At 62.4% G+C, this 27661-nt stretch overlaps 1 protein-coding gene across 1 annotated transcript in view; it reads right to left on the bottom strand.

Annotated features, from left to right (window-relative positions):
• RASGRF1 (Ras protein specific guanine nucleotide releasing factor 1) overlaps positions 1-27374 on the bottom strand; it is a 58728-nt gene extending 31354 nt beyond the window's left edge. The window contains exons 1-6 of the mRNA XM_080651818.1: positions 26758-27374; positions 11335-11441; positions 10344-10491; positions 6833-6928; positions 3285-3538; positions 1628-1707 (exon numbers count right to left, since the gene is read on the bottom strand). Of these exons, the coding sequence (XP_080507944.1) occupies positions 1628-1707; positions 3285-3538; positions 6833-6928; positions 10344-10491; positions 11335-11441; positions 26758-27033 (961 nt within the window). The 5' untranslated portion in view covers positions 27034-27374. The remainder of the gene's footprint in view (positions 1-1627; positions 1708-3284; positions 3539-6832; positions 6929-10343; positions 10492-11334; positions 11442-26757) is intronic.
• Positions 27375-27661: the final 287 nt, after the last annotated feature.

Below are 27661 nucleotides of genomic sequence, written 5' to 3'. Positions count from 1 at the left end.
CCCGGGGGACAGGCATAGGGGGTGCTGTGCTGTGCACCACGCCTCCAGCAGCACACAGACCCGTTCCAAACGCCCGCGGCCAGACCCGAATTCTACACGCAGTGCGTTCGCAATCACACAAAACGGGGGAACCACCACCCGGAGACCCACACAGGGAGACGCTGGGAGCAAACCCTGTGTTTACGGAGGGTCCTGGGGAGGCCGCGCCACGGGGCATCTTTAAACGTCTCCTCCCGTTTTGAGGATCCTCAAGTTTTCGCCCATGGGTACATGGACATTATTTGTAAACTAGAGGCCCGGTGCACGGAATTCATGCACCGGAGGGGGGGTGGTCCCTCAGCCTGGCCTGCACCCTCTCCAATCCAGGACCCCTCGGGGGATGTCCGACTGCCTCTCGCAATCCGGGACCGCTGGCTCCTAACCACTTGCCTGCCGGCCTGATCGCCCCTAACCCCTCTGCCTGCCTGCCTGATCGGCCCTAACCCCTCTGCCTGCCTGATCACCCCTAACCCCTCTGCCTGCCTGATCGCCCCTAACCCCTCTGCCTGCCTGATCACCCCTAACCCCTCTGCCTGCCTGCCTGATCGCCCCTAACCCCTCTGCCTGCCTCCCTGATCGCCCCTAACCCCTCTGCCTGCCTCCCTGATCGCCCCTAACTGCTCTGTCTGCCTGCCTGCCTGATCGCCCCTAACCCCTCTGCCTGCCTCCCTGCCTGATTGCCCCTAACCCCTCTGCCTGCCTGCCTGATCGCCCCTAACCTCTCTGCCTGCCTGCCTGCCTGATCGCCCCTAACCCCTCTGCCTGCCTGCCTGATCGCCCCTAACCCCTCTGCCTGCCTGCCTGATCGCCCCTAACTGCTCCCCTGCTGGCCTGATGGTCCCTAACTGCCTCTGCCTCGCCCTGCACCCGGGACCCAGGTTTCCCTCCTCTGGCTGGTCGCAGACACCCGGGACCCAGGATTCCCTTCTCCAGCCAGTTGCAGGCACCCTGGACCCGGGCCAGCTTTGCCCGGACCAGCCGCAGCCGCAGGGGACTGTGGGTGGGTGGCTTGTTCCTCTCCCGGGCCGCAGCCTGGCTGGTCCCATTCCTGTCTTGTGAGCTCATTTGTGCCTGCTGGTCCTGTGTTGAGTGTCTGAGCCTTATGGCATGAAGGCATGAGGGCTTGATGACCATTTACATATTAGCTCTTTAGCAGGGGTCCTCAAACTACGGCCCACGGGCCACATGTGGCCCGCCGAGGACATTGATCCAGCCCGCCGGGTGCCGCTGCCTGTCCTGCTTAGCAGCCGACTTGTCCCGGGCCCGCAGTGCGCAGAGGAATTTGTTCATCGTTTTTTTTTAAAGTATAGTCCGGCCCTCCCACGGTCTGAGGGACAGTGAACTGGCCCCTGTTTAAAAAGTTTGAGGACCCCTGTTATATAGGGTGGGAGAAGCGGATAAAGAACGAAGGCTATGTCGCCTCCTCCAGTAACAGCTCCATCTGACTTGTCTGTCCTCCCGGGCTCCCTCTCAGGGCTTCTGGGGGCTCCTCAGGGGCTGCTGGGTGTCCCCCCGGAAGGAGGGACGTGCCCTGGCCTGGACGGTAGCCCTGGAGGGGGCACCCCGCGGGTAGGGGGCCAGGACTCACCCAGGACCAGCGTGGGCCAGTTGGAGATCCGTGCCTTCAGGCCCTGGTAGAAGATCTGGTGCAGGAACATGATGGTCTCACTGGAAGGGAAAGGGGGGACGTCAGGGGGGCCCCCCAGGTGTACACGGCTTGGGGGTCCCAGGGAGACTCCAGCAGCAAACTCCTTTCGCAGCAAGACCTGCTGTGAAAACCCCTTGGGTCCCACAGACTGTAATTTGGGGGGGCCCAGAGGGGAAGGAATACGGGAGCCCCCTGATGAAAAAGGACTAGGAATTTCCAGGGGTGACATCAGAGTGTTGGGGTCACCTGCCAGGGAGGGAGGCCCCCGAGGGGCTGAGGCAGAATAGCAGCTGGGACCATCACAGGCTAGAACTGGGGTCGAACCCGGATGTTACTAGCTGGCCAGGGCGAGGTTTTTGTTGTGAATCCTCACCCGAGGATATTTTCCCATTGATTTTTATTTTTTTTATTTTTATTTTTTCTTTGTGTGGTAGGTGTCCTATAGGGCCCAGTGGCTCAGTCCCATTGATTTTTAGGGAGAGTGGAAGGGAGAGGGAGAGACAGAGAGAAACATCGATGGGTTGCCTCCCGCACATGCCCCAACCAGGGCCCGGGCCAGGGAGGAGCCTGCAATTGAGGTCCGTGCCCTTGACCAGAATCGAACCCGGGGCCCTTGGGTCTGCAGGCCGATGCTCTAGCCATTGAGCCACACCGGCCAGGGCAGTTTTTTTCTTTTTAATGTACTGATTTGGGGGAGAGAGAAGCATTGATTTGTTGTCCCCCCAATGGACGCATTCGTCCGTGGATTCTTGTCTGTGCCCTGACCGGGGATGGAACCTGAACGCTTGGCTCATCAGAATGACCCTTAACCGACCGAGTGGCCCGGCCAGGGCTGAATGGTCAGTTTTGACGGAGACCCACTGGCCCACAGGGTCTCACATGCTTACTGCCTGGCCTCTGGCGGAAGCTGGGGGGTCCCTGGTCCGTGGGAGGGGAGCCCCTGAGCTGTGCCCTGGGGGCAGCTGCCTCCATGGTCCTGTCTCTGCCCACAGCCCCATCACAGGCCCGTGGGGGCCAGACATGAAGGACACTACCGCTCAGGAGTGATGGCTGCTGCCACAGAGGGGCCGGGCCGCGTGGCTCAGGGGCTGAGCGTGGACCTAGGAACCAGGAGGTCAGGGTTCGATTCCCGGTCAGGGCACAGGCCCGGGTTGCGGGCTCCATCCCCAGTGTGGGGTGTGCAAGAGGCAGCCGATCCATGTTGATGTTTCTCTCTCTGTATTTCTCTCTCCCTCTCCCTTCCTCTCTGAGATCAATAAAAAAAATATATTTTTAAAAAGTCCCCAACACCGACACATGTCCCCTGTTAGGGGGCGGGAGGTGGGGGTGCGATACTGGCTGTGCTCAGAACCAGCCCTTAGATGTAACCGTGGGGGCCCCCTTTGCCTTCCTGCCCCCCCAAACCACATGGTTGGGGGGCGTGGCTTCCTCCACGTGACCTGGGCACCACCTTTCTCCCGGGCCTCGGTTTCCCTCTGCACCCACCTCTGCACCGGGCGGGACCTGGCTGCGGGCCGGGGTCGCAGGGAGGCCTGGCGCGGGTGCGGCCCCCCGAGGTGGGGTGCCCCCGTGGGGGGTGGGGGGCCCGCCCACCTACCTGTTGAGGAAGATGCTGCTGACGTCATCGTGCGTGATGGGCGGCCGCTTGGAGCTGGCGGCCATGCGCAGCGGGCGCAGGAAGTTGTTGACCAGGATGTGCAGCTGCTGCACGTACTCGGCCTCGGCCTCGAGCATGCTGAACACCAGCTGGTTGCGCTTGCGCATGCTGTCGGCGTGCGGCGACCGGATGTAGTCCTGGATGACGGTCTTCCACTTGCGGCGGCACAGCCAGCCGCGCAGGAAGCTCTGCACCTGGGCGCGCACGGGGCGGGGCCTCAGTGCTGCGGAGCCGGGGGTCCGGGGGGCGGGGGGGTCGGTGGGCAGGGAGCCCTCCCACCCCCCAGGGCAGGACTACCGAGCTGCCTGCCCCCTGCCCGCGGGCGCACGGGGACCAGGGCTCACAGGGAGGCGCAGGCGCTGGGGCGGAGGAACCAAGGTGAGCGGGGAGCAGGGCGCACACGCGGGGACCAAGGTGAGCGGGGAGCAGGGCGCATACGCGGGGACCAAGGTGAGCGGGGAGCAGGGCGCACACGGGGACCAAGGTGAGCAGGGAGCAGGGCGCACACGGGGACCAGGGTGAGCGGGGAGCAGGGCGCACACTTGGGACCAAGGTGAGTGGGGAGCAGGGCGCACACGCGGGACCAAGGTGAGCGGGGACCAGGGCGCACACGCGGGACCAAGGTGAACGGGGAGCAGGGCGCACACGGGGACCAAGGTGAGCGGGGACCAGGACGCACTCGGGGACCAAGGTGAGCGGGGACTGGACGCACACGGGGACCAAGGTGAGCGGGGACCGGACGCACACGCGGGGACCAGGGCGCACACGGGGACCAAGGTGAACGGGGAGCAGGGCGCACACTCGGGACCAAGGTGAGCGGGGACCAAGGTGAGCGGGGACCAGGACGCACACGGGGACCAAGGTGAGCGGGGACCGGACGCACACGCGGGGACCAGGGCGCACACGGGGACCAAGGTGAACGGGGAGCAGGGCGCACACTCGGGACCAAGGTGAGCGGGGACCAGGGCGCACACGGGGACCAAGGTGAGCGGGGACCAGGACGCACACACGGGACCAAGGTGAGCGGGGACCGGGAGCACACGGGGACCGAGGTGAGCGGGGACCAGGGCGCACACGGGGACCGAGGTGAGCGGGGACCAGGGCGCACACGGGGACCGAGGTGAGCGGGGACCAGGGCGCACACGGGGACCGAGGTGAGCGGGGACCAGGGCGCACACATGGGGACCAAGGTGAGCGGGGAGCAGGGCGCACACGTGGGGACTAGGGCGCACAGGGAGCAGGGCGCACACGTGGGGACCAGGGCGCACACGGGGACCAAGGTGAACGGGGACCAGGGCGCACACGGGGACCAAGGTGAACGGGGACCAGGGCGCACACGGGGACCAAGGTGAGCGGGGACCAGGGCGCACACGGGGACCAAGGTGAGCGGGGACCAGGGCGCACACATGGGGACCAAGGTGAGCGGGGAGCAGGGCGCACACGTGGGGACTAGGGCGCACAGGGAGCAGGGCGCACACGTGGGGACCAGGGCGCACACGGGGACCAAGGTGAACGGGGACCAGGACACACACGGGGACCGAGGTGAGCTGGAACCGGACGCACACGCGGGGACCAAGGTGTACAGGGCGCACACGTGGGGACCAGGGCGCACACGCGGGGACCAGGGCGCACACGGGGACCAAGGTGAACGGGGACTAGGACGCACACGGGGACCAAGGTGAGCGGGGACCGGACGCACACGGGGACCAAGGTGAGCGGGGACCGGACGCACACGCGGGGACCAGGGCGCACACGGGGACCAAGGTGAACGGGGACCAGGGCGCACACGGGGACCAAGGTGAGCGGGGACCAGACGCACACGCGGGGACCAAGGTGAGCGGGGACCGGACGCACACGGGGACCAAGGTGAGCGGGGACCGGACGCACACGCGGGGACCAGGGCGCACACGGGGACCAAGGTGAGCGGGGACCAGGGCGCACACGGGGACCAAGGTGAGCGGGGACCAAGGTGAGCGGGGACCGGACGCACACGCGGGGACCAGGGCGCACACGGGGACCAAGGTGAGCGGGGACCAGGGCGCACACGGGGACCAAGGTGAGCGGGGACCAGGGCGCACACGGGGACCAAGGTGAGCGGGGACCAGGGCGCACACGGGGACCAAGGTGAGCGGGGACCAGGGCGCACACGGGGACCAAGGTGAGCGGGGACCAGGGCGCACACGGGGACCAAGGTGAGCGGGGACCAAGGTGAGCGGGGACCGGACGCACACGCGGGGACCAGGGCGCACACGGGGACCAAGGTGAGCGGGGACCAGGGCGCACACGGGGACCAAGGTGAGCGGGGACCAGGGCGCACACGGGGACCAAGGTGAGCGGGGACCAGGACGCACACGGGGACCAAGGTGAGCGGGGACCAAGGTGAGCGGGGACTGGACGCACACGCGGGGACCAGGGCGCACACGGGGACCAAGGTGAGCGGGGACCAGGGCGCACACGGGGACCAAGGTGAGCGGGGACCAGGGCGCACACGGGGACCAAGGTGAGCGGGGACCAGGACGCACACGGGGACCAAGGTGAGCGGGGACCAGGGCGCACACGGGGACCAAGGTGAGCGGGGACCAGGGCGCACACGTGGGGACCAGGGCGCACAGGGAGCAGGGCGCACACGGGGACCAAGGTGAACGGGGACCAGGACACACACGGGGACCGAGGTGAGCTGGAACCGGACGCACACGCGGGGACCAAGGTGAACAGGGCGCACACGTGGGGACCAGGGCGCACACGCGGGGACCAGGGCGCACACGGGGACCAAAGTGAACGGGGACTAGGACGCACACGGGGACCAAGGTGAGCGGGGACCGGACGCACACGGGGACCAAGGTGAGCGGGGACCGGACGCACACGGGGACCAAGGTGAACGGGGACCAGACGCACACGCGGGGACCAAGGTGAGCGGGGACCAGACGCACACGCGGGGACCAGGGCGCACACGGGGACCAAGGTGAACGGGGACCAGGGCGCACACGGGGACCAAGGTGAGCGGGGAGCAGGACGCACACGGGGACCAAGGTGAGCGGGGACCAGACGCACACGCGGCGACCAGGGCGCACACGGGGACCAAGGTGAACGGGGAGCAGGGCGCACATGGGGACCAAGGTGAGCAGGGACTAGGACGCACACGCGGGGACCAAGGTGAGCGGGGACCAGGGCACACACGGGGACCAAGGTGAACAGGGAGCAGGGCACACATGTGGGGACCAGGGCGCACACGGGGACCACGGTGAGTGGGGACCAGGACACACACGGGGACCAAGGTGAGCAGGGACTAGGACGCACACGGGGACCAAGGTGAGCGGGGAGCAGGGCGCGCACGCGGGGACCAGGGCGCACACGCGGGGACCAGGGCTCAGGAGTGCGAGGTCCGGACAAGGCACTTGTGCCTGGCCTGTTGCCCCTGGCCTCCAGGCGGGGTCCACGGGCCGGGGAGGGGACAGGAGGGCCCCGCTGCAGTGGCTGGCAGTGCAGACCTTCTTAATCTTCTTGATGTCGCTGTCTTCGTCGCTGGGGGTGACGGTGGTCTGGGTGGACTGGATCCGCTCGGTGTCCTTGAGCAGGGACGCGATCTGCGACAGAAACACAGGTCAGCGCTCCGAGGGTCACGTGGGAAGCTGAGGCCCCTCGCTCTGAGGGAGGTCATTAAGCCAGACACCTGCGTGTGCCCGGTGGGGGGACCTGCCCACCTGGGTCCCTGGCCGCTGGGCTCTGGCGCCGAGTGACCTTGGCAATGCCCTTGGCCTGCACCTGTCCCCTGTCCCCTGTCCCCTGGGAGCCTGGCCTGCACCTGTCCCTGTTGCCTCAACCATGGCTGCCTTGACGCTTGGGTTTTCTGTGTTTTGTTTTTAACGTAACATTTAAAAAAATATTTCATTGATTTCAGAGAGGGAGAGAGAAACATCCATGATGAGAGAGAATCATGGATTGGCTGTCTCCTGCACGCCCCCCACTGGGATCAAACCCACAACCCGGGCATGTGCCCTTGACCAGAATCGAACCCGGGACCCTTCAGTCCGCAGGCTGATGCTCTATCCACTGAGCCAAACCGGCCAGGCGCAGTGGTCGGCAAACTCGTTCGTCAACATAGCCAAATACCAACAGTACAACGATGGACATTTCTTTGGAGAGCCAAATTTTTAAAACTTAAACTTCTTCTAACGCCACTTCTTCAAAATAGACCCGCCCAGGTCGTGGTATTTTGTGGAAGAGCCACACTCAAGGGGCCAAAGAGCTGCATGTGGCTCGCGAGCCGCAGTTTGCCAACCACGGAGCTAGGGCAATGCTTGGGTTTTTATTGGGTTCAGATGTCTGCAACATAAAGTTTGCCATCTTAGCCGGTTTTTTAAAAATATGTTTTTATTGCCCTGGCCAGTTTGGCTCAGTGCATAGAGCGTCGGCCTGCGGACTCAAGGGTCCCTGTTCGATTCTGGTCAAGGGCACAAGCCCGGGTTGCAGGCTCGGTCCCAGTGGGGGACGCGCAGGAGGCAACTGATCGATGGTTCTCTCTCATCATGGATGTTTCTCTCTCCCTCTCTCTGAAATCAATAAAAACATATTTTTTAAATATATTTTTATTGATGTCAAAGAGAAACATCCATGATGAGAGAGAATCATGGATCGGCTGCCTCCTGCACGCCCCCCACTGGGGATCAAACCCACAACCCAGGAGGTCACGGTTCGATTCCCGGTCAGGGCACATGCCTGGGTTGCCGGCTCGATCCCCCGTGTGGGGTGTGCAGGAGGCAGCCGATCAGTGATTCTCATCATGGATGTTTCTCTCCCCTTCTCCCTTCCTCTCTGAGATCAATAAAAACATTTAAAAAAAAAAGAAATTCCTACAAATGGGCTTCTGCTGCCACACACGCTCACCACCACCCCTGCACACACCCCTTCTCTGCCCTCTAAACCCCCGAATCCACCCCCGAATCCCTTTAGGGCAGAAGCAACACAAGCCCACACCCACGTTGGCCTTGAAATGACTCACTTCCGGAGCTGGGTGCCCCTGAGCTTCATTCCTGTGCCAACAGCGCTCTGTGATCCACAGTCAGACCTCTGCTTCTCTAGTGCCCACCACAGAGCCCGATGCCCTTATTGAGCACCTACTACGTGCCTGACACCCTTATTGAGCACCTACTATGTGCCCGACACCCTTATTGAGCACCTACTACGTGCCCGACACCCTTATTGAGCACCTACCACGTGCCCGACGCCCTTATTGAGCACCTACCACGTGCCCGACACCCTTATTGAGCACCTACTGTGTGCCCGGCGCCCTTATAGAGCACCTACTGTGTGCCCGGCGCCCTTATAGAGCACCTACTGTGTGCCCGACGCCCTTATTGAGCACCTACTGTGTGCCCGACGCCCTTATTGAGCACCTACTGTGTGCCCGACGCCCTTATTGAGCACCTATGTGCCCGACGCCCTTATTGAGCACCTACTACGTGCCCGACGCCCTTATTGAGCACCTACTACGTGCCCGACGCCCTTATTGAGCACCTACTACGTGCCCCACGCCCTTATTGAGCACCTACTACGTGCCCCACGCCCTTATTGAGCACCTACTACGTGCCCGACGCCCTTATTGAGCACTTACTACGTGCCCGACGCCCTTATTGAGCACCTACTACGTGCCCCACGCCCTTATTGAGCACCTACTACGTGCCCCACGCCCTTATTGAGCACCTACTATGTGCCCGACGCCCTTATTGAGCACCTACTATGTGCCCGACGCCCTTATTGAGCACCTATGTGCCCGACGCCCTTATTGAGCACCTACTACGTGCCCGACGCCCTTATTGAGCACCTACTACGTGCCCCACGCCCTTATTGAGCACCTACTACGTGCCCGATGCCCTTATTGAGCACCTACTACGTGCCCCACGCCCTTATTGAGCACCTACTACGTGCCCGACATCCTTATTGAGCACCTACTACGTGCCCAACGCCCTTATTGAGCACCTACTACGTGCCCCACGCCCTTATTGAGCACCTACTACGTGCCCGACGCCCTTATTGAGCACCTACTACGTGCCCGACGCCCTTATTGGGCACCTACTACGTGCCCGGCGCCCTTATTGGGCACCTACTACGTGCCCGGCGCCCTTATTGGGCACCTACTACGTGCCCGACGCCCTTATTGGGCACCTACTACGTGCCCGACGCCCTTATTGGGCACCTACTACGTGCCCGGCGCCCTTATTGAGCACCTACTACGTGCCCGGCGCCCTTATTGAGCACCTACTATGTGCCCGACATCCTTATTGAGCACCTACTATGTGCCAGGCTGGGGGGGGGCAGGGCAGGGAGTCCCCAAGAGGGGGCCTCTGAGCTTGGGAGGGTTCCCCAGGCCCGGACGTGTGGAGGTGACAAGGGAATGGCAATCGGGTGCTGGCAGGCCCAGAAGCCAAGCAGCGCCCACCCCCGGAGTCTTGGGCAGGTAACGCGGAAGGCTGACTCAATGTGCTTGTCACAGAAACTAGGAATCTACCCAGACGTAACCCCGCAGCCCTGAGGGTTAGATGTAAAAAAGGCCAGAAGAAGGGGAGGCACGGATGCCCGGCCAGCGTGGCTCAGTGGTTGAGCGTTGACCTACGAACCAGGAGGTCATGGCTGGATTCCTGATCAAGGGCACATGCCCGGGTTGTGGGCTCGATCCCCAGCATGGGGCGTGCAGGAGGCAGCCGGTCTGTGGTTCTCTCTCATCATGGATGTTTCTCTCCCCCTCTCCCTTCCGCTCTGAAATCAATACAAATGAGTTAAAAGAAAAAGAAGGTGGCACAGAGGCTGGGGGTTCGCTCCAGGTTGCAGGTTTAGGTGGCAGAAGTGGGATCTGAATCCACACTGACCCCAGGACCTTCCCACTCAGCCAGCATCACCGGTTTCAGGGGTGGAGGCTGGCAGGGCAGCGGTGGGGAGCCGTCCCCCGGCCCGTCCTATGGCCCCCCCCCCATCCCATGGGGCTTGGCCCCGGCCGGCAGTCACCTCTGCCTTCAGCCGCTCAATCTCAACCTCCCCGTCCTCGATCTGCCTCCGCAGCTGCTTGGCCACCGTCTTCTCCGTCTCCACGATCTGCAGCAGGTGCAGGTACTTCTGCATCAGCGCCTCGTGCTCCGTGGCCAGCGTCCGGTAGCTGTGGGCACACGGCGGCCGCGGTGGGTCAGGCACGGCCCGCTCGGCCCCCGAGATCCCACCGCTGCCCTCGGGAGAGGGTCCCGCCACCCGGGCACGGTGCTGGGCCTCCCCCGGACGCTGCTACTGGTCACGCAGCCCCTTCCCCGCACTCTGACCTCTGCTTCCTCCCACGGGCCCTGCCCCCCTGCCCCACCCCAGACACCTCAGGGCCTTTGCACAGACAGATCTTCTGTCAGAAGCATCCTCTGTCCCCTTCCCTGGACCAGCTCCGTCCTCTTCCCTTAGCTCTGAGTCCCCGGAACCTTCCCTCCCCACCCTCCCCCACCCCGCCCCGACTGGGTGGAGTGTCCCAGAAACACCCTCGGCTTCCACTACCATAGCACTGGCCGGACTGAGACATATTTTTTAAACTTTTCTTTCTTTCTTCTTTCCTTATCCTCACCCGAGGATATTTTCCCATTGATTTTAGAGAGAGTGGGGGAGAGAGGGAAAGACAGACAGAAACATTGATGTGAGAGAAACACATGGATGGGCTGCCCCCTGCACAATCCCCAACCAGGGCCCAGGCCGGGGGGGATCCTACAACCGAGGTCCGTGCCCTTGACTGGAATTGAACCCGGGACCCGTCAGTCCCCAAGCCGACCTCTGTCCACTGAGCCACACCGGCCCGGGCGAACCTCACGTACCTTCTGATGCCCAAACTTCGTCTCTGTCAAGCTCCTATCCCCCCTCTCTCCTCTGCTGCCGCCCTCCCTCGTTCTAAGGCGTGGGTTTGCCGATCAGGCCCTCGGGTTCAGGGTTCAGCCACTCATGCTGGACCCCAGGGCTGGGGGAGACCCACCTGGCGTGAGCGATGGCTGCCACCCACTCGTCACGGTCCTTGGCATCCTCCGTGCGCAGCTCCAAGGCCTTCTGGTTCTGGTGGCTGAAGTTCACGGTGAAATAGTGCTGCACCGAGGAGAGATGGCCGGTTACCGAGGCGTCCGCAGAGCCAGCAGCACCTGCCCAGCTAGCTGTGGGCAGAGCGCTCGCTGCCACCCCGGCCGGGCATGGGTTCCTTATCCGCGGCTGAGGGGATGCGGGCCTGGAGAGCACGCTCACCCTCTCGATGAGCGTCGACCTATGAACCAGGAGGTCATGGTTCGGTTCCCGGTCAAGGGCACATGCTTGGGTGGCAGGCTTGATCCCCAGTGTGGGGCGTGCAGGAGGCAGCCGATCCATGATTCTCTCCCATCATCGATGTTTTATCTCTCTCTCCCTCTCCCTTCCTTTCTCTGAGATCAATAAAAATATATTAAAAAATAACATCCTATATAATAAAAGCCTAATATGCTAAGTGTCTGGTGGTCTGTTCAACCAATCAAAGCGTAATATGCTAATGAGATGCTAAGGCTGCTCAACCGCTCGCTATGACGTGCACTGTCCACCAGGGGCCAGACAGTCGACTGGTTGACCAGTCGCTATGACATGCACTGACCACCAGGGGGCAGACGCTCTGACCAGTAGGTTAGCTTGCTGCTGAGGTCCAGTTGATTGGGACTCAGGGAGACAGGCCGGACACGCCCTAGAGCCCTCCCGCAGTCCCTCCCCGGCTGGCCAACTCCCGCGTCCCTCCATAGCCCCGATCATGTACCGGTGGGGTCCCTCGGCCTGGCCTGCACCCTCTCACAATCCGGGACCCCTCAGGGGATGTCAGAGAGCCGGTTTCGGCCCGATCCTGCAAGCCAAGCTGAAGGACCCCACTGGTGCATGAATTCATGCACTGGGTCTCCAGTCTTACCTAATAATAGACAAACATGTAAATTGACCGTACCTCCGCCACGCCCACCAGCCAATCAGGAGTGATATGCAAATTAACCAAACAAATATGGCGGTTAATTTGCATACACAGATGCCGAGCGACGGGGGCGGGCGGGATGGAAGGCAAGGCGGGGCCAGCAGCCAGGGAAAGAAGGCCCATTCTAGCACGAATCTTCGTGCACCGGGCCTCTAGTTAATTTATAAAAAAAGAAAAAAGAATGGGGCTGAGGGGCCAGCCTTTTAGCCGAGAGAGAACTGGGAGTCGGGGTGGCCGGCCACGTGCTGGGGGCAGCCTGTGGGGGCCCTTGGAGAAACCAGAGGAGACAGGCTGGTGGTGGGGGGCAGAGCGGGACCTTCAAGCCTGCCCATCCATCCGGAAGAGGTCATGGCGGGGCCATGGGTCAGCGAGGGTGCCATCCTGGCCCCCTGTTTCTGGGTGTCCCCTGGGTGTCTGGGGGGCAGGGAGCAGCAGGCCGAGGTGGGGCGTGTAGCGTCCTCTAGCTCCTGCTGACATTACTGCATTCCTGTTGTCAGTCTGGGTGGCAGCCAGGGTGCGTGTGCGTGCGTGTGTGCGCGTGTACGTGTACGTGTGAGCGTGTGGGTTGCTGCAGTCACGGTCTCTCACTTGTTTCCTGGGAAACAGATAACTGGGTCTATAGCATGAAACATCATCCGCTGAGTTGGGGGCTCCGGTGGGCGCCCCTCCCCCTCGAGACGGAAGCAGGGAGAACACGGGTCCGTGGGGGGGGGGGGGCCCAAACGCTCCCCCCACCTCACACTCGTCTCCCTGTGTCTGTGCATTCCCCCTTCCTCCGCTGGAACTGGTATGATTGTCTGAGGCTCAGAGAGGTTGAGCCACCTGCTTCAGGCCACACAGCGAGAAGGCAGAGAGAGGAGCCAGGAGGACACTCTCACCGGCACCCACCGCCCGGTCAGGCCCCGGACGTGGCTTTGGGTGTGAAGGGGAAGGAGGCGGTGGGCCGGCGAGGCTCGGGGTCCGCACTCGGAAACGAGGCTCCCTGGGCGACACGAGGCCCGGTTGGGGGGGGGGGGGGCGGGCCAGAGGGGTGGACGCTGGGGAACTTGGAGGGGGGGGCAGAGGGGTGGGCGCGGCTGCTTGCTGTCTAGGCCTCGGGAGACTCGGGTTCCAAGAGAGCCAGCCCTGGCTGTCGCTTCAGCGGCTCTGAACTGGCTCCCGTTCCTTCAGATGAGATCCCTGACCAGGAAGTGCCGCCCGCCGGGCACCGAGCCGGTGGCCAGGGCGCTGGGAGCCTTCACCTGCCCAGCAGGCGGCTGAGGGCAGCCATTCTCCACCACACACAGGAGCCGGGCTTCTTCGCTGATCGACAGCAAGAGCCACAAGCAGGGGGCACCGACGTGGCCCCTCAGGGTGGGTGGTGACAGCGGCCAGCGGGCATGGGGCGCCCGGGCTCCATGAACCACGCCCGCTACGCTCAGTCACTGACAAGTCCTGCGGCGAGGAACCTGTTCCCAAACTTGGTTCCCCATGGAACCCTGCTGCTTGCATCTGTCGGAAGATCCATCCTGTCGTGCCAGTGTTCCCGGAAGTCCCATTGGGGATTGGGGTTCGAGTTTATTACTATTATTTATATTTCTTTGTTGATTTCAGAGAGGAAGGGAGAGGGAGAGAAACATCCATGATGAGAGAGAATCACGGATCGGCTGCCTCCTGCACTCCCCCTACTGGGGGTCGAGCCCGCAACCCAGGCATGTGCCCCTGGCTGGAATCGAACCCGGGACCCCCCAGTCCATAGGCCGATGCTCTATCCACTGAGCCACACCGGCCAGGGCTCGAGTTTATTATTTAGGTCTCTTTGCTCCTGCATTTCCTCTCTTTCACAAATCGGGGAGCATATCGCCCGCCTCGCAGATCATATTGTGAGATTGGGGGTCGGCGAAGGGGGGTTGCCCTCACTCCTGGTCCACCCCACCCCTGACCAGGCCCCACTCCAGTGCCCAGGCCGGCCAGGGTGGCCTCTCCCCCCGGTCACCTCGGGGGCTGTGGTCCCAGCTGGCACTGCCTCAGCCAGCCCTCTCTACCCGATGCTGCCCCATGTCCCATGTCGGTGTGCGTGTGTGTATGTGTGTGCATGCATGTGCACGCACGCATATGTGTGTGCACGCACATGCCCTGGCCTGGAGTCCCTCTCCCCCCCTCACTAAGGGGCCATCCATGTGGGTCCTCCTTACACCCTCCCGGACACCCCAGGTCCCTTTTCTACCTCACCCTTAGGATCTCAGGGAAGCCTTTTAGGGGGAGCCCATCCTGACCCCAGCCAGGCGCCCCAAGAGCATCTTCTGACCTCTCACCCCTTCCCAGCTTGCTCCTCGCTGCGGCCCCTCCCGGCCTGGCCACCCGCCCGCCCGCCCGGTGCCTGGCACACAGCGGGGCCTCGGGCACAGCGTGTCCCAAAGGCGTGCTTGCCGGCAGTGGCCGGGGAGGACTGCCCCCCCGCCCCCCAACCTCCACCTGATACGACTGCACAGGGGGGCTGGGCCCACTCATGACCCTCTCCCCTCGCTAGGAGTGGCCTCGCTCTGTCCACCCAACCTCTGCCTCTGCGTTCTCAAGTCTGAGACCTCCCAGGACTCGGCGTCTGAGCCGAATGCCTGGCTCAGCCCCCACCCGGCTCCCAGGCTCCCACCCGGCCTGAGCGGCCGGCTGTTCTACCTGCCACCCGCCCTGGGCTGAGTCCTGCCGACACCTGACACTCACGCAGGGGGAGGAGGTAAGGAGGGGCTGCGATGTGAGCGCTGACCTATGAACCAGGAGGTCACAGTTCGACTCCTGGTCAGGGCACACGCCCGGGTTGTGGACTCGATCGATCCCCAGTACGAAGCGTGCAGGAGGCAGCTAATCGGTGATGCTCTCTCATCACGGATGTTTCTATCTCAGTCTCCCTCTCTGAAATCAATAAAAACATACCTATTTATATTATTTATTTATTTTAAATCCTCACCCGAGGATATTTTCCCACTGATTTTGAGAGAGAGTGGAAGAGAGAGGGAGAGACAGAGAGAAACATCGATGTGAGAGACACACATGGATGGGTTGCCTCCTGCACGGGCCCTGACCCGGGACTCTTTGGTCCGCAGGCTGACGCTCCATCCACTGAGCCACACCGGTCAGGGCAAAACATCTATACTCATAAAAAGGTAATATGCTAATTAGACCACACATCTTCCAGGTGACCGTCTGGACATCCTACTGGACAAAGCCACAGTGGTGGGGGCCAAGGCAGAGGCAGTTAGGGGCGATCAGGCAGGCAGGGAGGGCAGTTAGGGGCGATCAGGCCGGCAGGAGAGGGCAGTTAGGGGTGATCAGGCTGACAGAGGAGGGCAGTTAGGGGTGATCAGGCCGGCAGGGGAGGGCAGTTAGGGGCAATCAGGCTGGCAGGGGAGGGCAGTTAGGGGTGATCAGGCCGGCAGGGGAGGGCAGTTAGGGGTGATCAGGCCGGCAGGGGAGGGCAGTTAGGGGCGATCAGGCTGGCAGGGGAGGGCAGTTAGGGGCCATCAGGCTGACAGGGGAGGGCAGTTAGGGGTGATCAGGCCGGTTGGGGAGGGCAGTTAGGGGCAATCAGGTTGACAGGGGAGGGCAGTTAGGGGCGATCAGGCTGACAGGGGAGGGCAGTTAGGGGTGATCAGACCATCAGGGGAGGGCAGTTAGGGGCAATCAGGACGGCCGGGGAGGGCAGTTAGGGGCAATCAGGTTGACACGGGAGGGCAGTTAGGGGCGATCAGGCTGACAGGGGAGGGCAGTTAGGGGCGATCAGGCAGGCAGGGGAGGGCAGTTAGGGGCAATCAGGCTGACAGGGGAGGGCAGTTAGGGGTGATCAGGCCAGCAGGGGAGGGCAGTTAGGGGTGATCAGGCCGGCAGGGGAGGGCAGTTAGGGGCGATCAGGCTGGCAGGGGAGGGCAATTAGGGGTGATCAGGCTGGCAGGGGAGGGCAGTTAGGGGTGATCAGGCCAGCAGGGGAGGGCAGTTAGGGGCGATCAGGCTGGCAGGGGAGGGCAATTAGGGGTGATCAGGCTGGCAGGGGAGGGCAGTTAGGGGTGATCAGGCTGGCAGGGGAGGGCAGTTAGGGGTGATCAGGCCGGCAGGCAGGCAAGCAGCTAGGAGCCAGCAGACCTGGATTGGAGAGGGTGCACGCTGGGCTGAGGGAGCCCCTGTTCTCCCCAGGCACGAATTTCGTGCACTGGGTCTCTAGTGTGTATATATTTTTAAAAAGCCCCAGCCCTCAGGGTCAGCCTTGGAGGAGGCTCGACCCACAGCCTGGGGGCCTGCTGAGTGGTCTCGTGTTAATGTGGACTGACTACTCCAGACCCCCGATGTCACACCCGGCTGGTCCCACGCCCACATCTGTCTGTCTGTCATCCCGCTCACAGCCCGCCGCCCCCCTCCCTCTAGCCGCCTCTCTGGACGTCTGCCGAACGCACTCGCCTGGGCACCTCTGCCCTTCCGCTTCTGTGTGTAGTTTCAGGAGATGCCGCTCACTCGGCTTCTAAAATTAATTTTGAACAGCTTTTATTTCCAGGTCTGAGCTGGATTTTCCGATTTGGAAAACATTAAAAACTCCGCTCGGAAGTACCTTGTTGAAAACAATTATCTCACTCTTCAGGGGGAAGGTTGGTTCTGCATGCACTTTGCCGGATTAGCGAGCTCGAGTCTTTTTTTTTAAAAAAAATATTTTTATTGCCTTGACTGGTGTGGCTCCGTGGATAGAGCGTCGGCCTGCGGACGGAAGGGTCCCGGATTCGATTCCGGTCAAGGGCATGGACCTTGGTTGCGGGCACATCCCCAGTAGGGGGCGTGCAGGAGGCAGCTGATCGATGTTTCTCTCTCATCGATGTTTCTAACTCTCTAACCCTCTCCCTTCCTCTCTGTAAAAAAATCAACAAAATATATTTTTTAAAAATATATTTTTTATTGATTTCATAGGAAGGGAGAGGGAGAGAGAAACATCGAGGATGAGAGAGAATCATGGATCAGCTGCCTCCCACATGCCCCACACTGGGGATCGAGCCTGCAACCTGGGCATGTGCCCTGACCGGGATTTGAACCGTGGCCTCCTGGTTCACAGGTGGATGCTCAACCCCTGAGCCACACCGGCCGGGCCAGATCGAGTCTTGATCGTGGGTGAATGGCTGAGTTCAGCCGTCAGCCTGGGTGTCCATTCATCGGAAGGACCGGAACCGGGAGGCCCGCTTCCAGCTCTGACTCTCGGGGCCTGGACGCAGGAGACCCTTCATCCGTTGAGACATGAGCTCCATCTATCTGAGCACCGTGTGCCAGCCGAGGGGCCTGTCTCCCTGTGCCCCCCGCCACTGCAGCGTGGCCGTGGTGCCGCCCAGATGTGCTCATCCAGACAAGGGTGCCACCTGCAAAGGTGCTTATCTGGGTGGCGGCTGGACAGGAAGGCACGGACACGCACCGGAGCTCTCAGGGGATGAGAGCTGGACGCTCCCGCCGCTGCCCACGAAGCTCGGGGTGCGGCTCAGTCATCACTGCAGCAGAACGCAGCCGGTCCTGACTAACACACCTAAATCCAGACGGGAGGTGACAGCAGCCTGGGCTAGGGCGGTGGAGGGAGAGAGGGTGGGTGCGTCTGAGAGAGACTCAGGAGGTCGGACAAACAGGCTGGTGGCGGTGGGGTCACCAGGGAGGAAGCAGGCTCCCCCAGCAATCCCCTTTCCTCTTGTGGGGACACCTCGCTCAGGCTTTTCCAGAAACCCATGGGTTCTTTAAGACTAGAGGCCCAGTGCACGAAATTCATGCATGGGTAGGGTCCCTAGTGGCTGCCGGCTGCCGGCCAGGGCCTCCCTTCCCCCAGCCACCTGCCTGTGCTGCCGGCCAGGGCGGGGCCCGTCAGGGGGAGGGGCCGTGGGCGGTTGGCCAGCCCATTCCCTGGTCGAACTCCCGGTTGAGGGGACAATTTGCATATTAGGCTTTTATTATATAGGATGTACCATTCTCGCCCGGCCGGCGTGGCTCGGTGGTTGAGTGTCGACCTAGGAACCAAGAGGTCAGGGTTCAATTCCCGGTCGGGGCACGTGCCCGGGTTGCAGGCTCGATCCCCAGTGGGGGGCGTGCAGGAGGCAGCCGATCCATGATTCTCTCTCATCACTGATGTTTCTCTCTCTCTCGTCCTCTCCCTTCCTCTCTGGAATCAGTAAAAATACATTTAAAGACATACACACACACACAGAATGTGCCATCCTCTCTTTATGTCCAGGGTCAGGGCTCAGCGCTGACGTGCCAGAGGCCCAGGTGAGAGGCTGCTTCCCTGAGGAGGACCCGGTCGTAAGGTGGAAGCTGACTGTGTGCCAGCTGCCGTTTATCGAGAAGACCTACTGTGTGCGCTGTGCTGGGACTTGGCAAACAGCACCCAGGTTACTACTCAGGACAGGGCTGCAGGCAGGCTCTCTTACGGCCTCCATCTCACCGATGGGGAAACTGAGGCCCGGAGAGCTTTGCGGGAGAGGGCAGAAGCAGGACCCCGGGCCAGTCTGTGTGGCTGGAGACCCGTGGTCAGAGGCGGAGTAACGTAGCTGCTCGGGGAGGAGCGGGGAGCAGAGGCTGTGCAATGGAGGAGCTGCAGGGCCCGCTCTGAGCGGGGGATGGGCAGCGGGGGCGGCCAGGGCTCCCAGCTGCTCCCTGCACGACGGCGGCCCTCCCGGAGGAGTCTGGGCGTTGGCAGCGTTCTGGGCCCCTGCCCAGTCCACGGGCACAGCTCCCACATAAACACTGGGGGCCGAGCTCTGTTCTTGGCTGCGTGCACACGGGCGCCGGCTCCAGGCTCCCACGGAGTCCGGGCATCGGGACCGGGGGCTGTGGACGTCTCGGGGAGTGTTCCCTAACACTCGTGGGACCCCAGCAGACACAGAAGCCACCTGGCCGAAGTCACGGCGACATGTTTTCCCTGCTGTTCACTGTTTCTCTCCCCCCACCCCTCTAGGTATCTTGGCAGAGAAGGATAAACTCAAACCGCCACCCAGCCCATGTCTGTATGTGGCCGGTGGGTCAAAAGCTCAGGTGTTGGCCCTGGCCGGTGTGGCTCAGTGGATAGTGTCGGCCTGTGGACGGAAGGGTCCCGGGTTCGATTCCCGGTCGGGGCACGTGCCCGGGTTGCGGGCTCGATCCCCAGGGGGGGGCGTGCAGGAGGCAGCCGATCCATGATTCTCTTTCATCATGGATGTTTCTCTCTCTCTCTCCCTCTCCCTTCCTCTCTGGAATCAATAAAAAGATATTCCAAACAAAACAACAAAAGCTCGGGTTTGGGAGTCAGGCAGCCTGGTTCACCTGCAGACTCTGTAACTGCGAACGAGGGACTTGAACATCTCTGGGCCTCAGTTTTGTCATCTAAAAAAATGGGTTGCCCTAGCCGGTGTGGCTCAGTGGATAGAGCATTGGCCTGCAGACTGAAGAGTCCCAGGTTCGATTCCAGTCAAGGGCACATGCCTGTGTTGCGGGCTTGATCCCCAGTAGGGGGCGTGCAAGAGGCAACCTATCAATGATTCTCATCATTGATGTTTCTATCTCTCTAGCCCTCTCCCTTCCTCTCTGAAATCAATAAAAATATATTTAAAAATAAATAAATAAATAAATAAATGGGTCCACAGTGATAACCTCCCAGGGCTGTTGGGATGACTAAGGCAGGTGCCCTGTGGCAAACATGCCCTCCGGCGCCGGGCACACAGTAGGACTGCGCACACAGTAGGTGCTCAATAAATTGTGTTTCCTGGGACCAGGTATGTTTGGTCTGGTTTTTGAAGCGCTCTGCTAACAAGACATACCCATCGGGGCCGAAGGGCACGCAGCAGTGAGTTTGGGCGGAGGTGACTTTTTATTTTTTTAATTACTATTATTTTTAATATATATATATATATATATATATATATTTATTTATGGATTTCAGAGAGGAAGGGAGAGGGAGAGAGAGCTAGAAACACCAATGATGAGAGAGAATTATGGATCCGCGGCCTCCTGCACGCCCCCGCCCCCTCCATTGGGGATCGAGCCCACAACCTGGGCACGTGCCCTTGACGGGGAATCGAACCCAGGACCCTTCCGTCCGCAGGCCGGGGCTCTATCCACTGAGCCACACCAGCCAGGGCCCGGAGGCGGCTTTTTAAAGCTAATAAAGAAGAATGTGCATGTGGACCCCTTGTCCCCGCTGCAGTCAGAAGCGGGATGCTCTGATTGACAGGCGTGGCCCGCAGCACGTGCCCTGCACATGCCCCCGCCGTGAGTCGGCTCACATGACCTCCGAGAGGGGGGCGAGCCTTTCTTGCCCTCACGCTGCCCAACTCTGATCTCGCGAGACCCTGAGACCTCGCGAGACGAGGCTCCTGGCCGCACCTGGTCCGGCTGCGCGCGCCTCGCCCCGGCTACAGCCGCCACCAATGCTGTGGGCCTTGCGGGCGCCTGTGACCAGGGTCCCACCCGCTCCCTTAGGGCGCGTCCTGCCGGGACACAGCCCCCGAGGGTCTGCTCGGAGCCCCTCACACAGAGCGGCCCTGCGCCCCCTCAGGCCTCGGTCCCTCACGGACCCTGAGTTGCCTCAGTCGAGGCCCACGTTTCAGCTCATGCGTGGACGGCCCGCATCCGCGTGAGGACCCCCCCACTGGTGAGTGAGCGCAGGGAGGAAGGTACCTGGAGGGCCCCTCGCGGAGGGGAGCAGCGGGGAGGCGGCTTGAGGCGAAGGCCTGCGGAGCGGGAACTTGGTCCGCCAGCGCGGGGGGCGGGGTCAGGCGTGTGGGGCGGGGCCTAGGCCGAGTGGGGGCGGGACCAGGCATGTGGGGCGGGGCCAAGGCCGAGTGGGGGTGGAACCAGGCGTGTGGGGCGGGGCCAAGGCCGAGTGGGGGCGGGGCCAAGGCCGAGTGGGGGCGGAACCAGGCGTGTGGGGCGGGGCCTAGGCCGAGTGGGGGCGGGGTCAGGCGTGTGGGACGGGGTCTAGGCCGAGTGGGGGCGGAACCAGGCGTGTGGGGCGGGGCCTAGGCAGAGTGGGGGCGGGGCCAGGAGGGTTGGGGGCGGGCGCTCCGGCTCTGCTTCCGGTTTTGCTTCATTTCTAAGGGAGGTGGGAACCCCGGACGCATCCGCTGCCTCCATGCCTTGGTTTCAGTCTGACTGTGCTTTAGGGGGGTTCCTCTGGCGGTCCGATGCGCGGAGGGGTACCGGATGGGACACGGGAGCGCCTGAATGGGCGGCTGGGTCCGGGGGACAGCTCCCAGCACGTGGTCATTGCTGAGAGGGACCCCGAGGCCCCCCTCCCTTGGGAGCACTTTGATCACAAGGCTCGAGGCTTCCTGGTCACGGGACCCACAGGGCCCAGCGCAGGTGTGGCGCCGGTGGCCCCCCCAATGGTAGTCACACCCGTGTGAGCGTTGAGGCAGGGGGGGCCGAGGGGCGGGGACCTGGCATTTCTTGTCCCAGTTAAGGTAAAATGAACCAAGCTGCACAAGGCAACCTGATTTCAGCTCAAGCAACCTTTGGGGGTGGGGTGGGGAGAGGGGCACCCCACGTGGTTAATCCTGGGGCCACAGGCCTGCGGGGCTGGCGTTTCCATGCTGTGTTGCTCTTAGCTCAACCTCTTCCCCTACATCGGGGTTGGCCTTTTCCTCAGTGGCCTAGAGGCTGGATGTGAGGGGTCAGAAAGCCAGAGAATGGCCCTGGCTGGTGTGGCTCAGTGGATAGGGCGTCAGCCTGCGGACTGAAGTGTCCCGGGTTCGATTCCCATCAAGGGCATGTGCCCATGTTGCGGGCTCGATCCCCAGTAGGGGGCGTGCAGGAGGCAGCTGATCCATGATTCTTTCTCATCATGGATGTTTCTATCTCTCCCTCTCCCTTCTTCTCTGAAAACAACAAAAATCCTATATAATAAAAGCCTAATATGCTAAGTGTCCAGTCATCCGGTCGGCCATTCAACCAATCAAAGCATAATATGCTAATGATATGCTAAGGCCGCTCAACCGCTCACTATGACATGCACTGACCACCAGGGGGCAGATGCTCTGACCGGTAGGTTAGCTTGCTGATGGGGTCTGGCCGATCAGGACTGAGCAAGATGGGCCGGACACGCCCTGGAGGCCTCCCACAGTCCCTCCCTAGCTGGCCAACCTCCCGCGTCCCTCCCCGGCCCTGATTGTGCACCGGTGGGGTCTCTGGGCCTGGCCTGTGCCCTCTGGCAATCTGGGACCCCTCAGGGGATGTCAGAGAGCCGGTTTCGGCCTGATCCTGCAGGCCAGGCTGAGGGACCCCACTGGTGCACGAATTCGTGCACTGGGCCTCTAGTGTGTGTGTGTGTGTGTGTGTGTGCGCGCATAAAACCCAGAGCATACATCTCAGCCACTGCCACCCCCCTCTGTAAACCAGGCGCCCTCACAGCTTTAGGGCGGTTGTAGATCGGAATCCACCAGGGCACCTGTCCTGTGTCCTGTGATGAGGGCCTGGAGTGAGCTACTTCCTGCCTCAGGGAAAGGCACCCACTGGGTGCACACACAGCAGGCACTACGGGTCCCCCAGCTTCTAGAACCACCCCCCACACCACTGCCCACGCTCTGGCTGAGGAACCTGTCTGTGTCCCCTCTGTCCAACATGAGTCAGGGACAGCCTGGGGTCCACATTGTGACCCCTCCTGGTTGGGGGTGAGGGGAGTGCCGGGGTCCCCCCCCCCGCTAGAAGCTGGGGCTGGAAGGTTTTTTCAGGGGGCTGGCAGTGAGGGTGAGAAAAGCCAGTTTGGGGTAACTCCATGCCAAAGGCAGGGCAAGGGATACCAAGGGTCAGCCAGTAGGAAAGCTGAACCCAAACTCTTAAGTTCAGGGGCCTGTGCCTCCAGTACGTGGCTGTAGGGTTCAGAGGAGAGGGAGGTCGGCACTGAGTGGACAGGGCCCAGGCCAGGGAGGGGCCTGGCAGCCGCCAGAGGGCACCGGAGCCTGGTGGTGCCAGTCTGGCTCCATGAGGCCTGGGAGTCTCAGACCTGAGCCCAGTTGGCCCTTAAGACGTAAAATGCAGAATTAGCATGAGATACACCAGCAAGTTCAGTTCAATAAGCATTTCCTGCACACCTACTATGTGCTCCACCCCTGACCCATTTCCTGCGCACCTACTACGTGCTCCATCCCTGACCCATTTCCTGCGCACCTACTACGTGCTCCATCCCTGACCCATTTCCTGCGCACCTACTACGTGCTCCATCCCTGACCCATTTCCTGCGCACCTACTACGTGCTCCATCCCTGACCCATTTCCTGCGCACCTACTACGCGCTCCATCCCTGACCCATTTCCTGTGCACCTACTACGCGCTCCATCCCTGACCCATTTCCTGCGCACCTACTACGTGCTCCATCCCTGACCCATTTCCTACGCACCTACTACGTGCTCCATCCCTGACCCATTTCCTGTGCACCTACTACGTGCTCCATCCCTGACCCTCTCCTCCCATTGGGGTGGCTCCCAGCCAAGGTTTGGTTTCTGTTCCTTCAGAAACTGTCCGTGGCCCTTCTGGGTGGAAGCTGCCTGTTTACACCTGGATGAAAACCACATCTTGCAAACACCACGTCTTCACCAGATACTAGCCAGTCCAGTCACATGGTCAGCCTCTGGGAGGCCTCCTGGTGTGGGTGCTTGGCCACATGCCGGCAGGTTTGGAGTCAAAGGCTTCCTGGGGGCCCCAGGGCAAGGCAAGTGCAGCCGGGCATCGGGCCAGGGCTCTGGGGGGGCCGTGGGGCACCCAGGCCCGGGAGAAACATGGAGCCGCTAACTGCTCGGGTCATCCATTTCTCTCCAAGACGGAGCAGGGAACAAGCTGTCCGTATGTCTTTGTAGACACACAGGCAAAAGGAGCCGGATCTTCAGAGACAAGGCAGCTCTGATGGGCATTTGCACCTGAGCTGGGGGCGCCAGGCCATCGCCCACTCTTCCACCTGTGTTCTGTCCCCGTGCCGCGTGGCGCCCTCCCTGAACACGCTGAGCCTCTGACTGGTGGGGTTCTGGGGAGAGGGCTCTGAACATGTGTGCGGACCCTCAGCGGGTTCTGCGCTCCTGCTCCTCCCAGAATCCACTGCTGGCAGGAGCCAGGGCCTGAGCCGCGGGCTGAATGGTTTGGAGTCAGCAGAGGATCTCTCATCCTCAGGAATTCTTGGACATGGGGTGAGGTCTAGGGCTGCTTCTGCCACGGACGGACCCTGTGACGCTGGGAACTCCCTTCCGCTCTCTGCGCTGCAGTCCCTCTCTCTGTGAAACGGGAAGGGGGCCTGGCCGGCGTGGCTCAGAGGCTGAGCGTCACCCTGTGAACCAGGAGGTCAGGGTTCGATTCCCGGTCAGGGCACATGCCCGGGTTGTGGGCTCGATCCCCAGTGGGGGGCGTGCAGGAGGCAGCCGATCCATGATTCGCTCTCATCGTTGGTGTTTCTCTCTCTGTCTCCCTCTCCCTTTCTCTCTGAAGTTAATTTTAAAAAAACTATAATTATAATAATAAAAGTGTAATATGCTAATTAGACCAGACAGCCAAACGACCTTCCGGACGTCCTTCCAGACGTCCTTCTGGACGAAGCTGGGGCTGCAAGGGCTGAGCCCCTTGCACGAATTTCATGCACCGGGCCTCTAGTCTGTATATAAAGACATGGGAAGGAGGGCTGTATGGTGTGGCCGAGGGTCCTTTCAGCGTTTACATTCTGTGCTCGGCCTTTATTCCCTGTCTGGGGGATATAATTCAGACCCAACTGAGACGGATCTAGATCCACCTAAAACGCGTCACGAGCATAGGTTCATAGTGTTATTTAATTGTATTCACAAACCCCCCAGAATGCTAGGTGTGGTGACCCCCATTTTGTGGATTACAAACGGGGGCTCAGAGAGGTTGAGTGTGTTCCCTGAGGTCACACAGCCAGGAAGTGGCAGAGCTAAGCAGCAGTCTCAGGCCTGCTCCTGGCTTCCTAGGGGCTGAGCCCCACAGGACCTTAGCCTCCTCCGCCCTCTCTCCCTGCCTCCCAGGGAGCTCCGGCTCTGAGCAGGGGCAGAGGGCGGAGTTGGGTTCCCGCCGGGGACACTGGTGGCACTCAGAGGTGGGGGGCTTTGGCTGGCAAAGGGTGGTGATGTTCTGGAAGGCTCGGGGGGCTGGGGGAGGGGCAGGTCGTGGAGAGCTGAGAGCCAGTGTCTCTGGCTGGGCCTGGGTCCGGCTCTCCCCTGGGGGCCTCTAGACCCTGGTGCGCTGAGCTCTGCTCTGGCATCAGGGAGCCCCTACCGGCCCCGTTCCCCAGCAGCCCCTCAAATATTCCTGTCCACATTCCCAGTCCCCCAACCCCCAAGGCTGAGGGCAGGGAGGGAGAGGCAGCGTCAGGCAATGCTTTTATTTCGGCCCGTCCAGCCCCCGCCCCGCCCCCACCCCGGGGCTGTCAGTAGCAAGGGCTTCTGAGAGTTGCTGGCATCGCTGAGGCAGCCCCACTCCTGGCATGACCCTGGGCAAGTGGTGTCCTCGGGGGCCCGTGTGCTCACTGGCTAGTGACCGGCTGGCTGGGCTCCTGGGACCCCTCAGGCCCCTTCCCGCGAGACATGTCGGGGTCCATCCCGGAGGCAGGAGGGCGCGCCCGACGCCTTTGGAGAGGCATCGAGCTTAAAACTGCTCTCTCTCCGTCTGGTGGTCCCGCTTGGGCCTGCAGGTGCTCATCCCTCCCTCCACGCCGAGGGCGCACCCCCACCGCTGACGGCGCACCCCCACCCCCCACCGGAGATCCAGGCCAGGCCCTTAGCCTGGCAGCTCAGGAAACGCGCGAGCGAGCGCAGCCCTGGAGCCGGGACTGCGGCGGTGGCGGCGGCGGAGGTGGAGACGCGGGGGGGGGGGGGGGGGGCGGGGAGGGGGGCGCCCACTTGTCCCGCCCGCGGCCTCCGCCGCAGCCCCGGCCCTGCGCGTCAGTGGGGTGCTTGGACCCCCTCGCTGTGTTGCTGGGGCCATGACCGGCTGGGAGACCGTCACCACGCGATGGCGCCCAACCGACCCCTGCGGGCTGCAACCCCGAACTTGGCAGAGCCCGCCAAGGCGCCCCCGCTCCCGGCTGGCTGCGGGGAGGCAGGGACTGCGGGGAGGCAGGGACGCGGTGCTCCGTGCATCCATCTCTCCCGTCCCCGCCACCGCGCGGGAGCGGCGCCTCCCAGATCTGGGCAGACGGTCAGGCTCTCCGGGTCGGAGGGGCGGCGAGCACCATTTTGGGCTGGATGTGGGTTCACATTCCTCATCGCCGTCAGGCCCCCAGACCCCATCTCCCTCACGGCTCCCCCTCGCCACCCCTCGGTCCTGCCTCCCACAGAAGTGGCGGGTGAAGGGCAGCCGCACCCCCTGCCCGCTCTGCGCCACGGGCGCCGAGTACAGGGACCAAAGTTTGGGTCCTGCGGGCCGGCGGAAGGCCCTGAGCCCCCGCGCTGGCAGGTCCAGTGCGGCGCGGCCTCACCTGTTTCTCCGGCGGCTCCTTGGCGGAGAGCGCGGGCTTGGGGGAGGGCGCGCGGTCGCAGGCGCAGCCCTCCAGCAGGTAGAGCCCGGAGGGCCTGGTGCTGGAGTCGCTCTCGAAGTAGAAGAGCAGGTTGTGCAGCAGCGCGAACCACTTGGTTTGCCATTTTGTGTTGTCCGCGCTCCGCTTGCTCAGGTAGCCCTTGCGCGTGCCGTCCTTGCGCGCCAGCAGCCCCAGGGACGCGACGTGGCCATCGTTGAGCCGGATCCCCTTCTGCATGGTGCTCGGAGACCAGCCAGACCCCACGCGCTCACATCTTCCCCGCGCAGCCCCTAGTCCGTGCCCCGCGGCGCGCTGCCTCTCCCTGGCGCTCGCTCACTGGCTCCTTCTCACGCTCCCCTCCCCCCCAAATGTCTACACTCCGGGATCTGGCGCCGAGCCACGGCCTCTGCAATCCAGAGGTACCATTCCGCTCCACAGGGCCCCGGGGCCCCGGAGATGCCGCGCGACCCTGCCCCCTGGCACCTGGGAGACGGAGGGAGCGGGGAGCTGCGCTGCGCGCTGGCGAGGGGCAGGCGAAGTCATGTGACGCGATCCCTCGAAGCGCCCGTTTCAGCGGCGCGGACAGGGACACACGCACGCAGCCCGCGAGGCGCAGAGCCACGCAGGCTGTACCTTGGCGCCTCCTCCCTCTCCCGGACACACTCGCACCAACGCAAACCCTGCGCACCCCGCCCTCAGCCTCCCTTCCCCCCTCCGGGGGTTAAAAAGCAAATCGGATCCATTTTGGTTAACCTAGCGGCACCCCATCCCAGAGCTGGCGTGCTCTTGACCCTTTGCTCCCTAGTTCGCAAAGGCTCCCTCCTGTGGATGGCTCTGATCCCAGGCGGGTGTTGGAAGGTGCCTG

Source organism: Plecotus auritus (genome assembly GCF_963455305.1).
Source record: "Plecotus auritus genome assembly, chromosome: 15".
NCBI lineage: Eukaryota > Metazoa > Chordata > Mammalia > Chiroptera > Vespertilionidae > Plecotus > Plecotus auritus.
The sequence above is the reverse complement of the archived record's forward strand: the minus strand, read 5'-3'. Positions and strand labels throughout refer to the sequence as shown.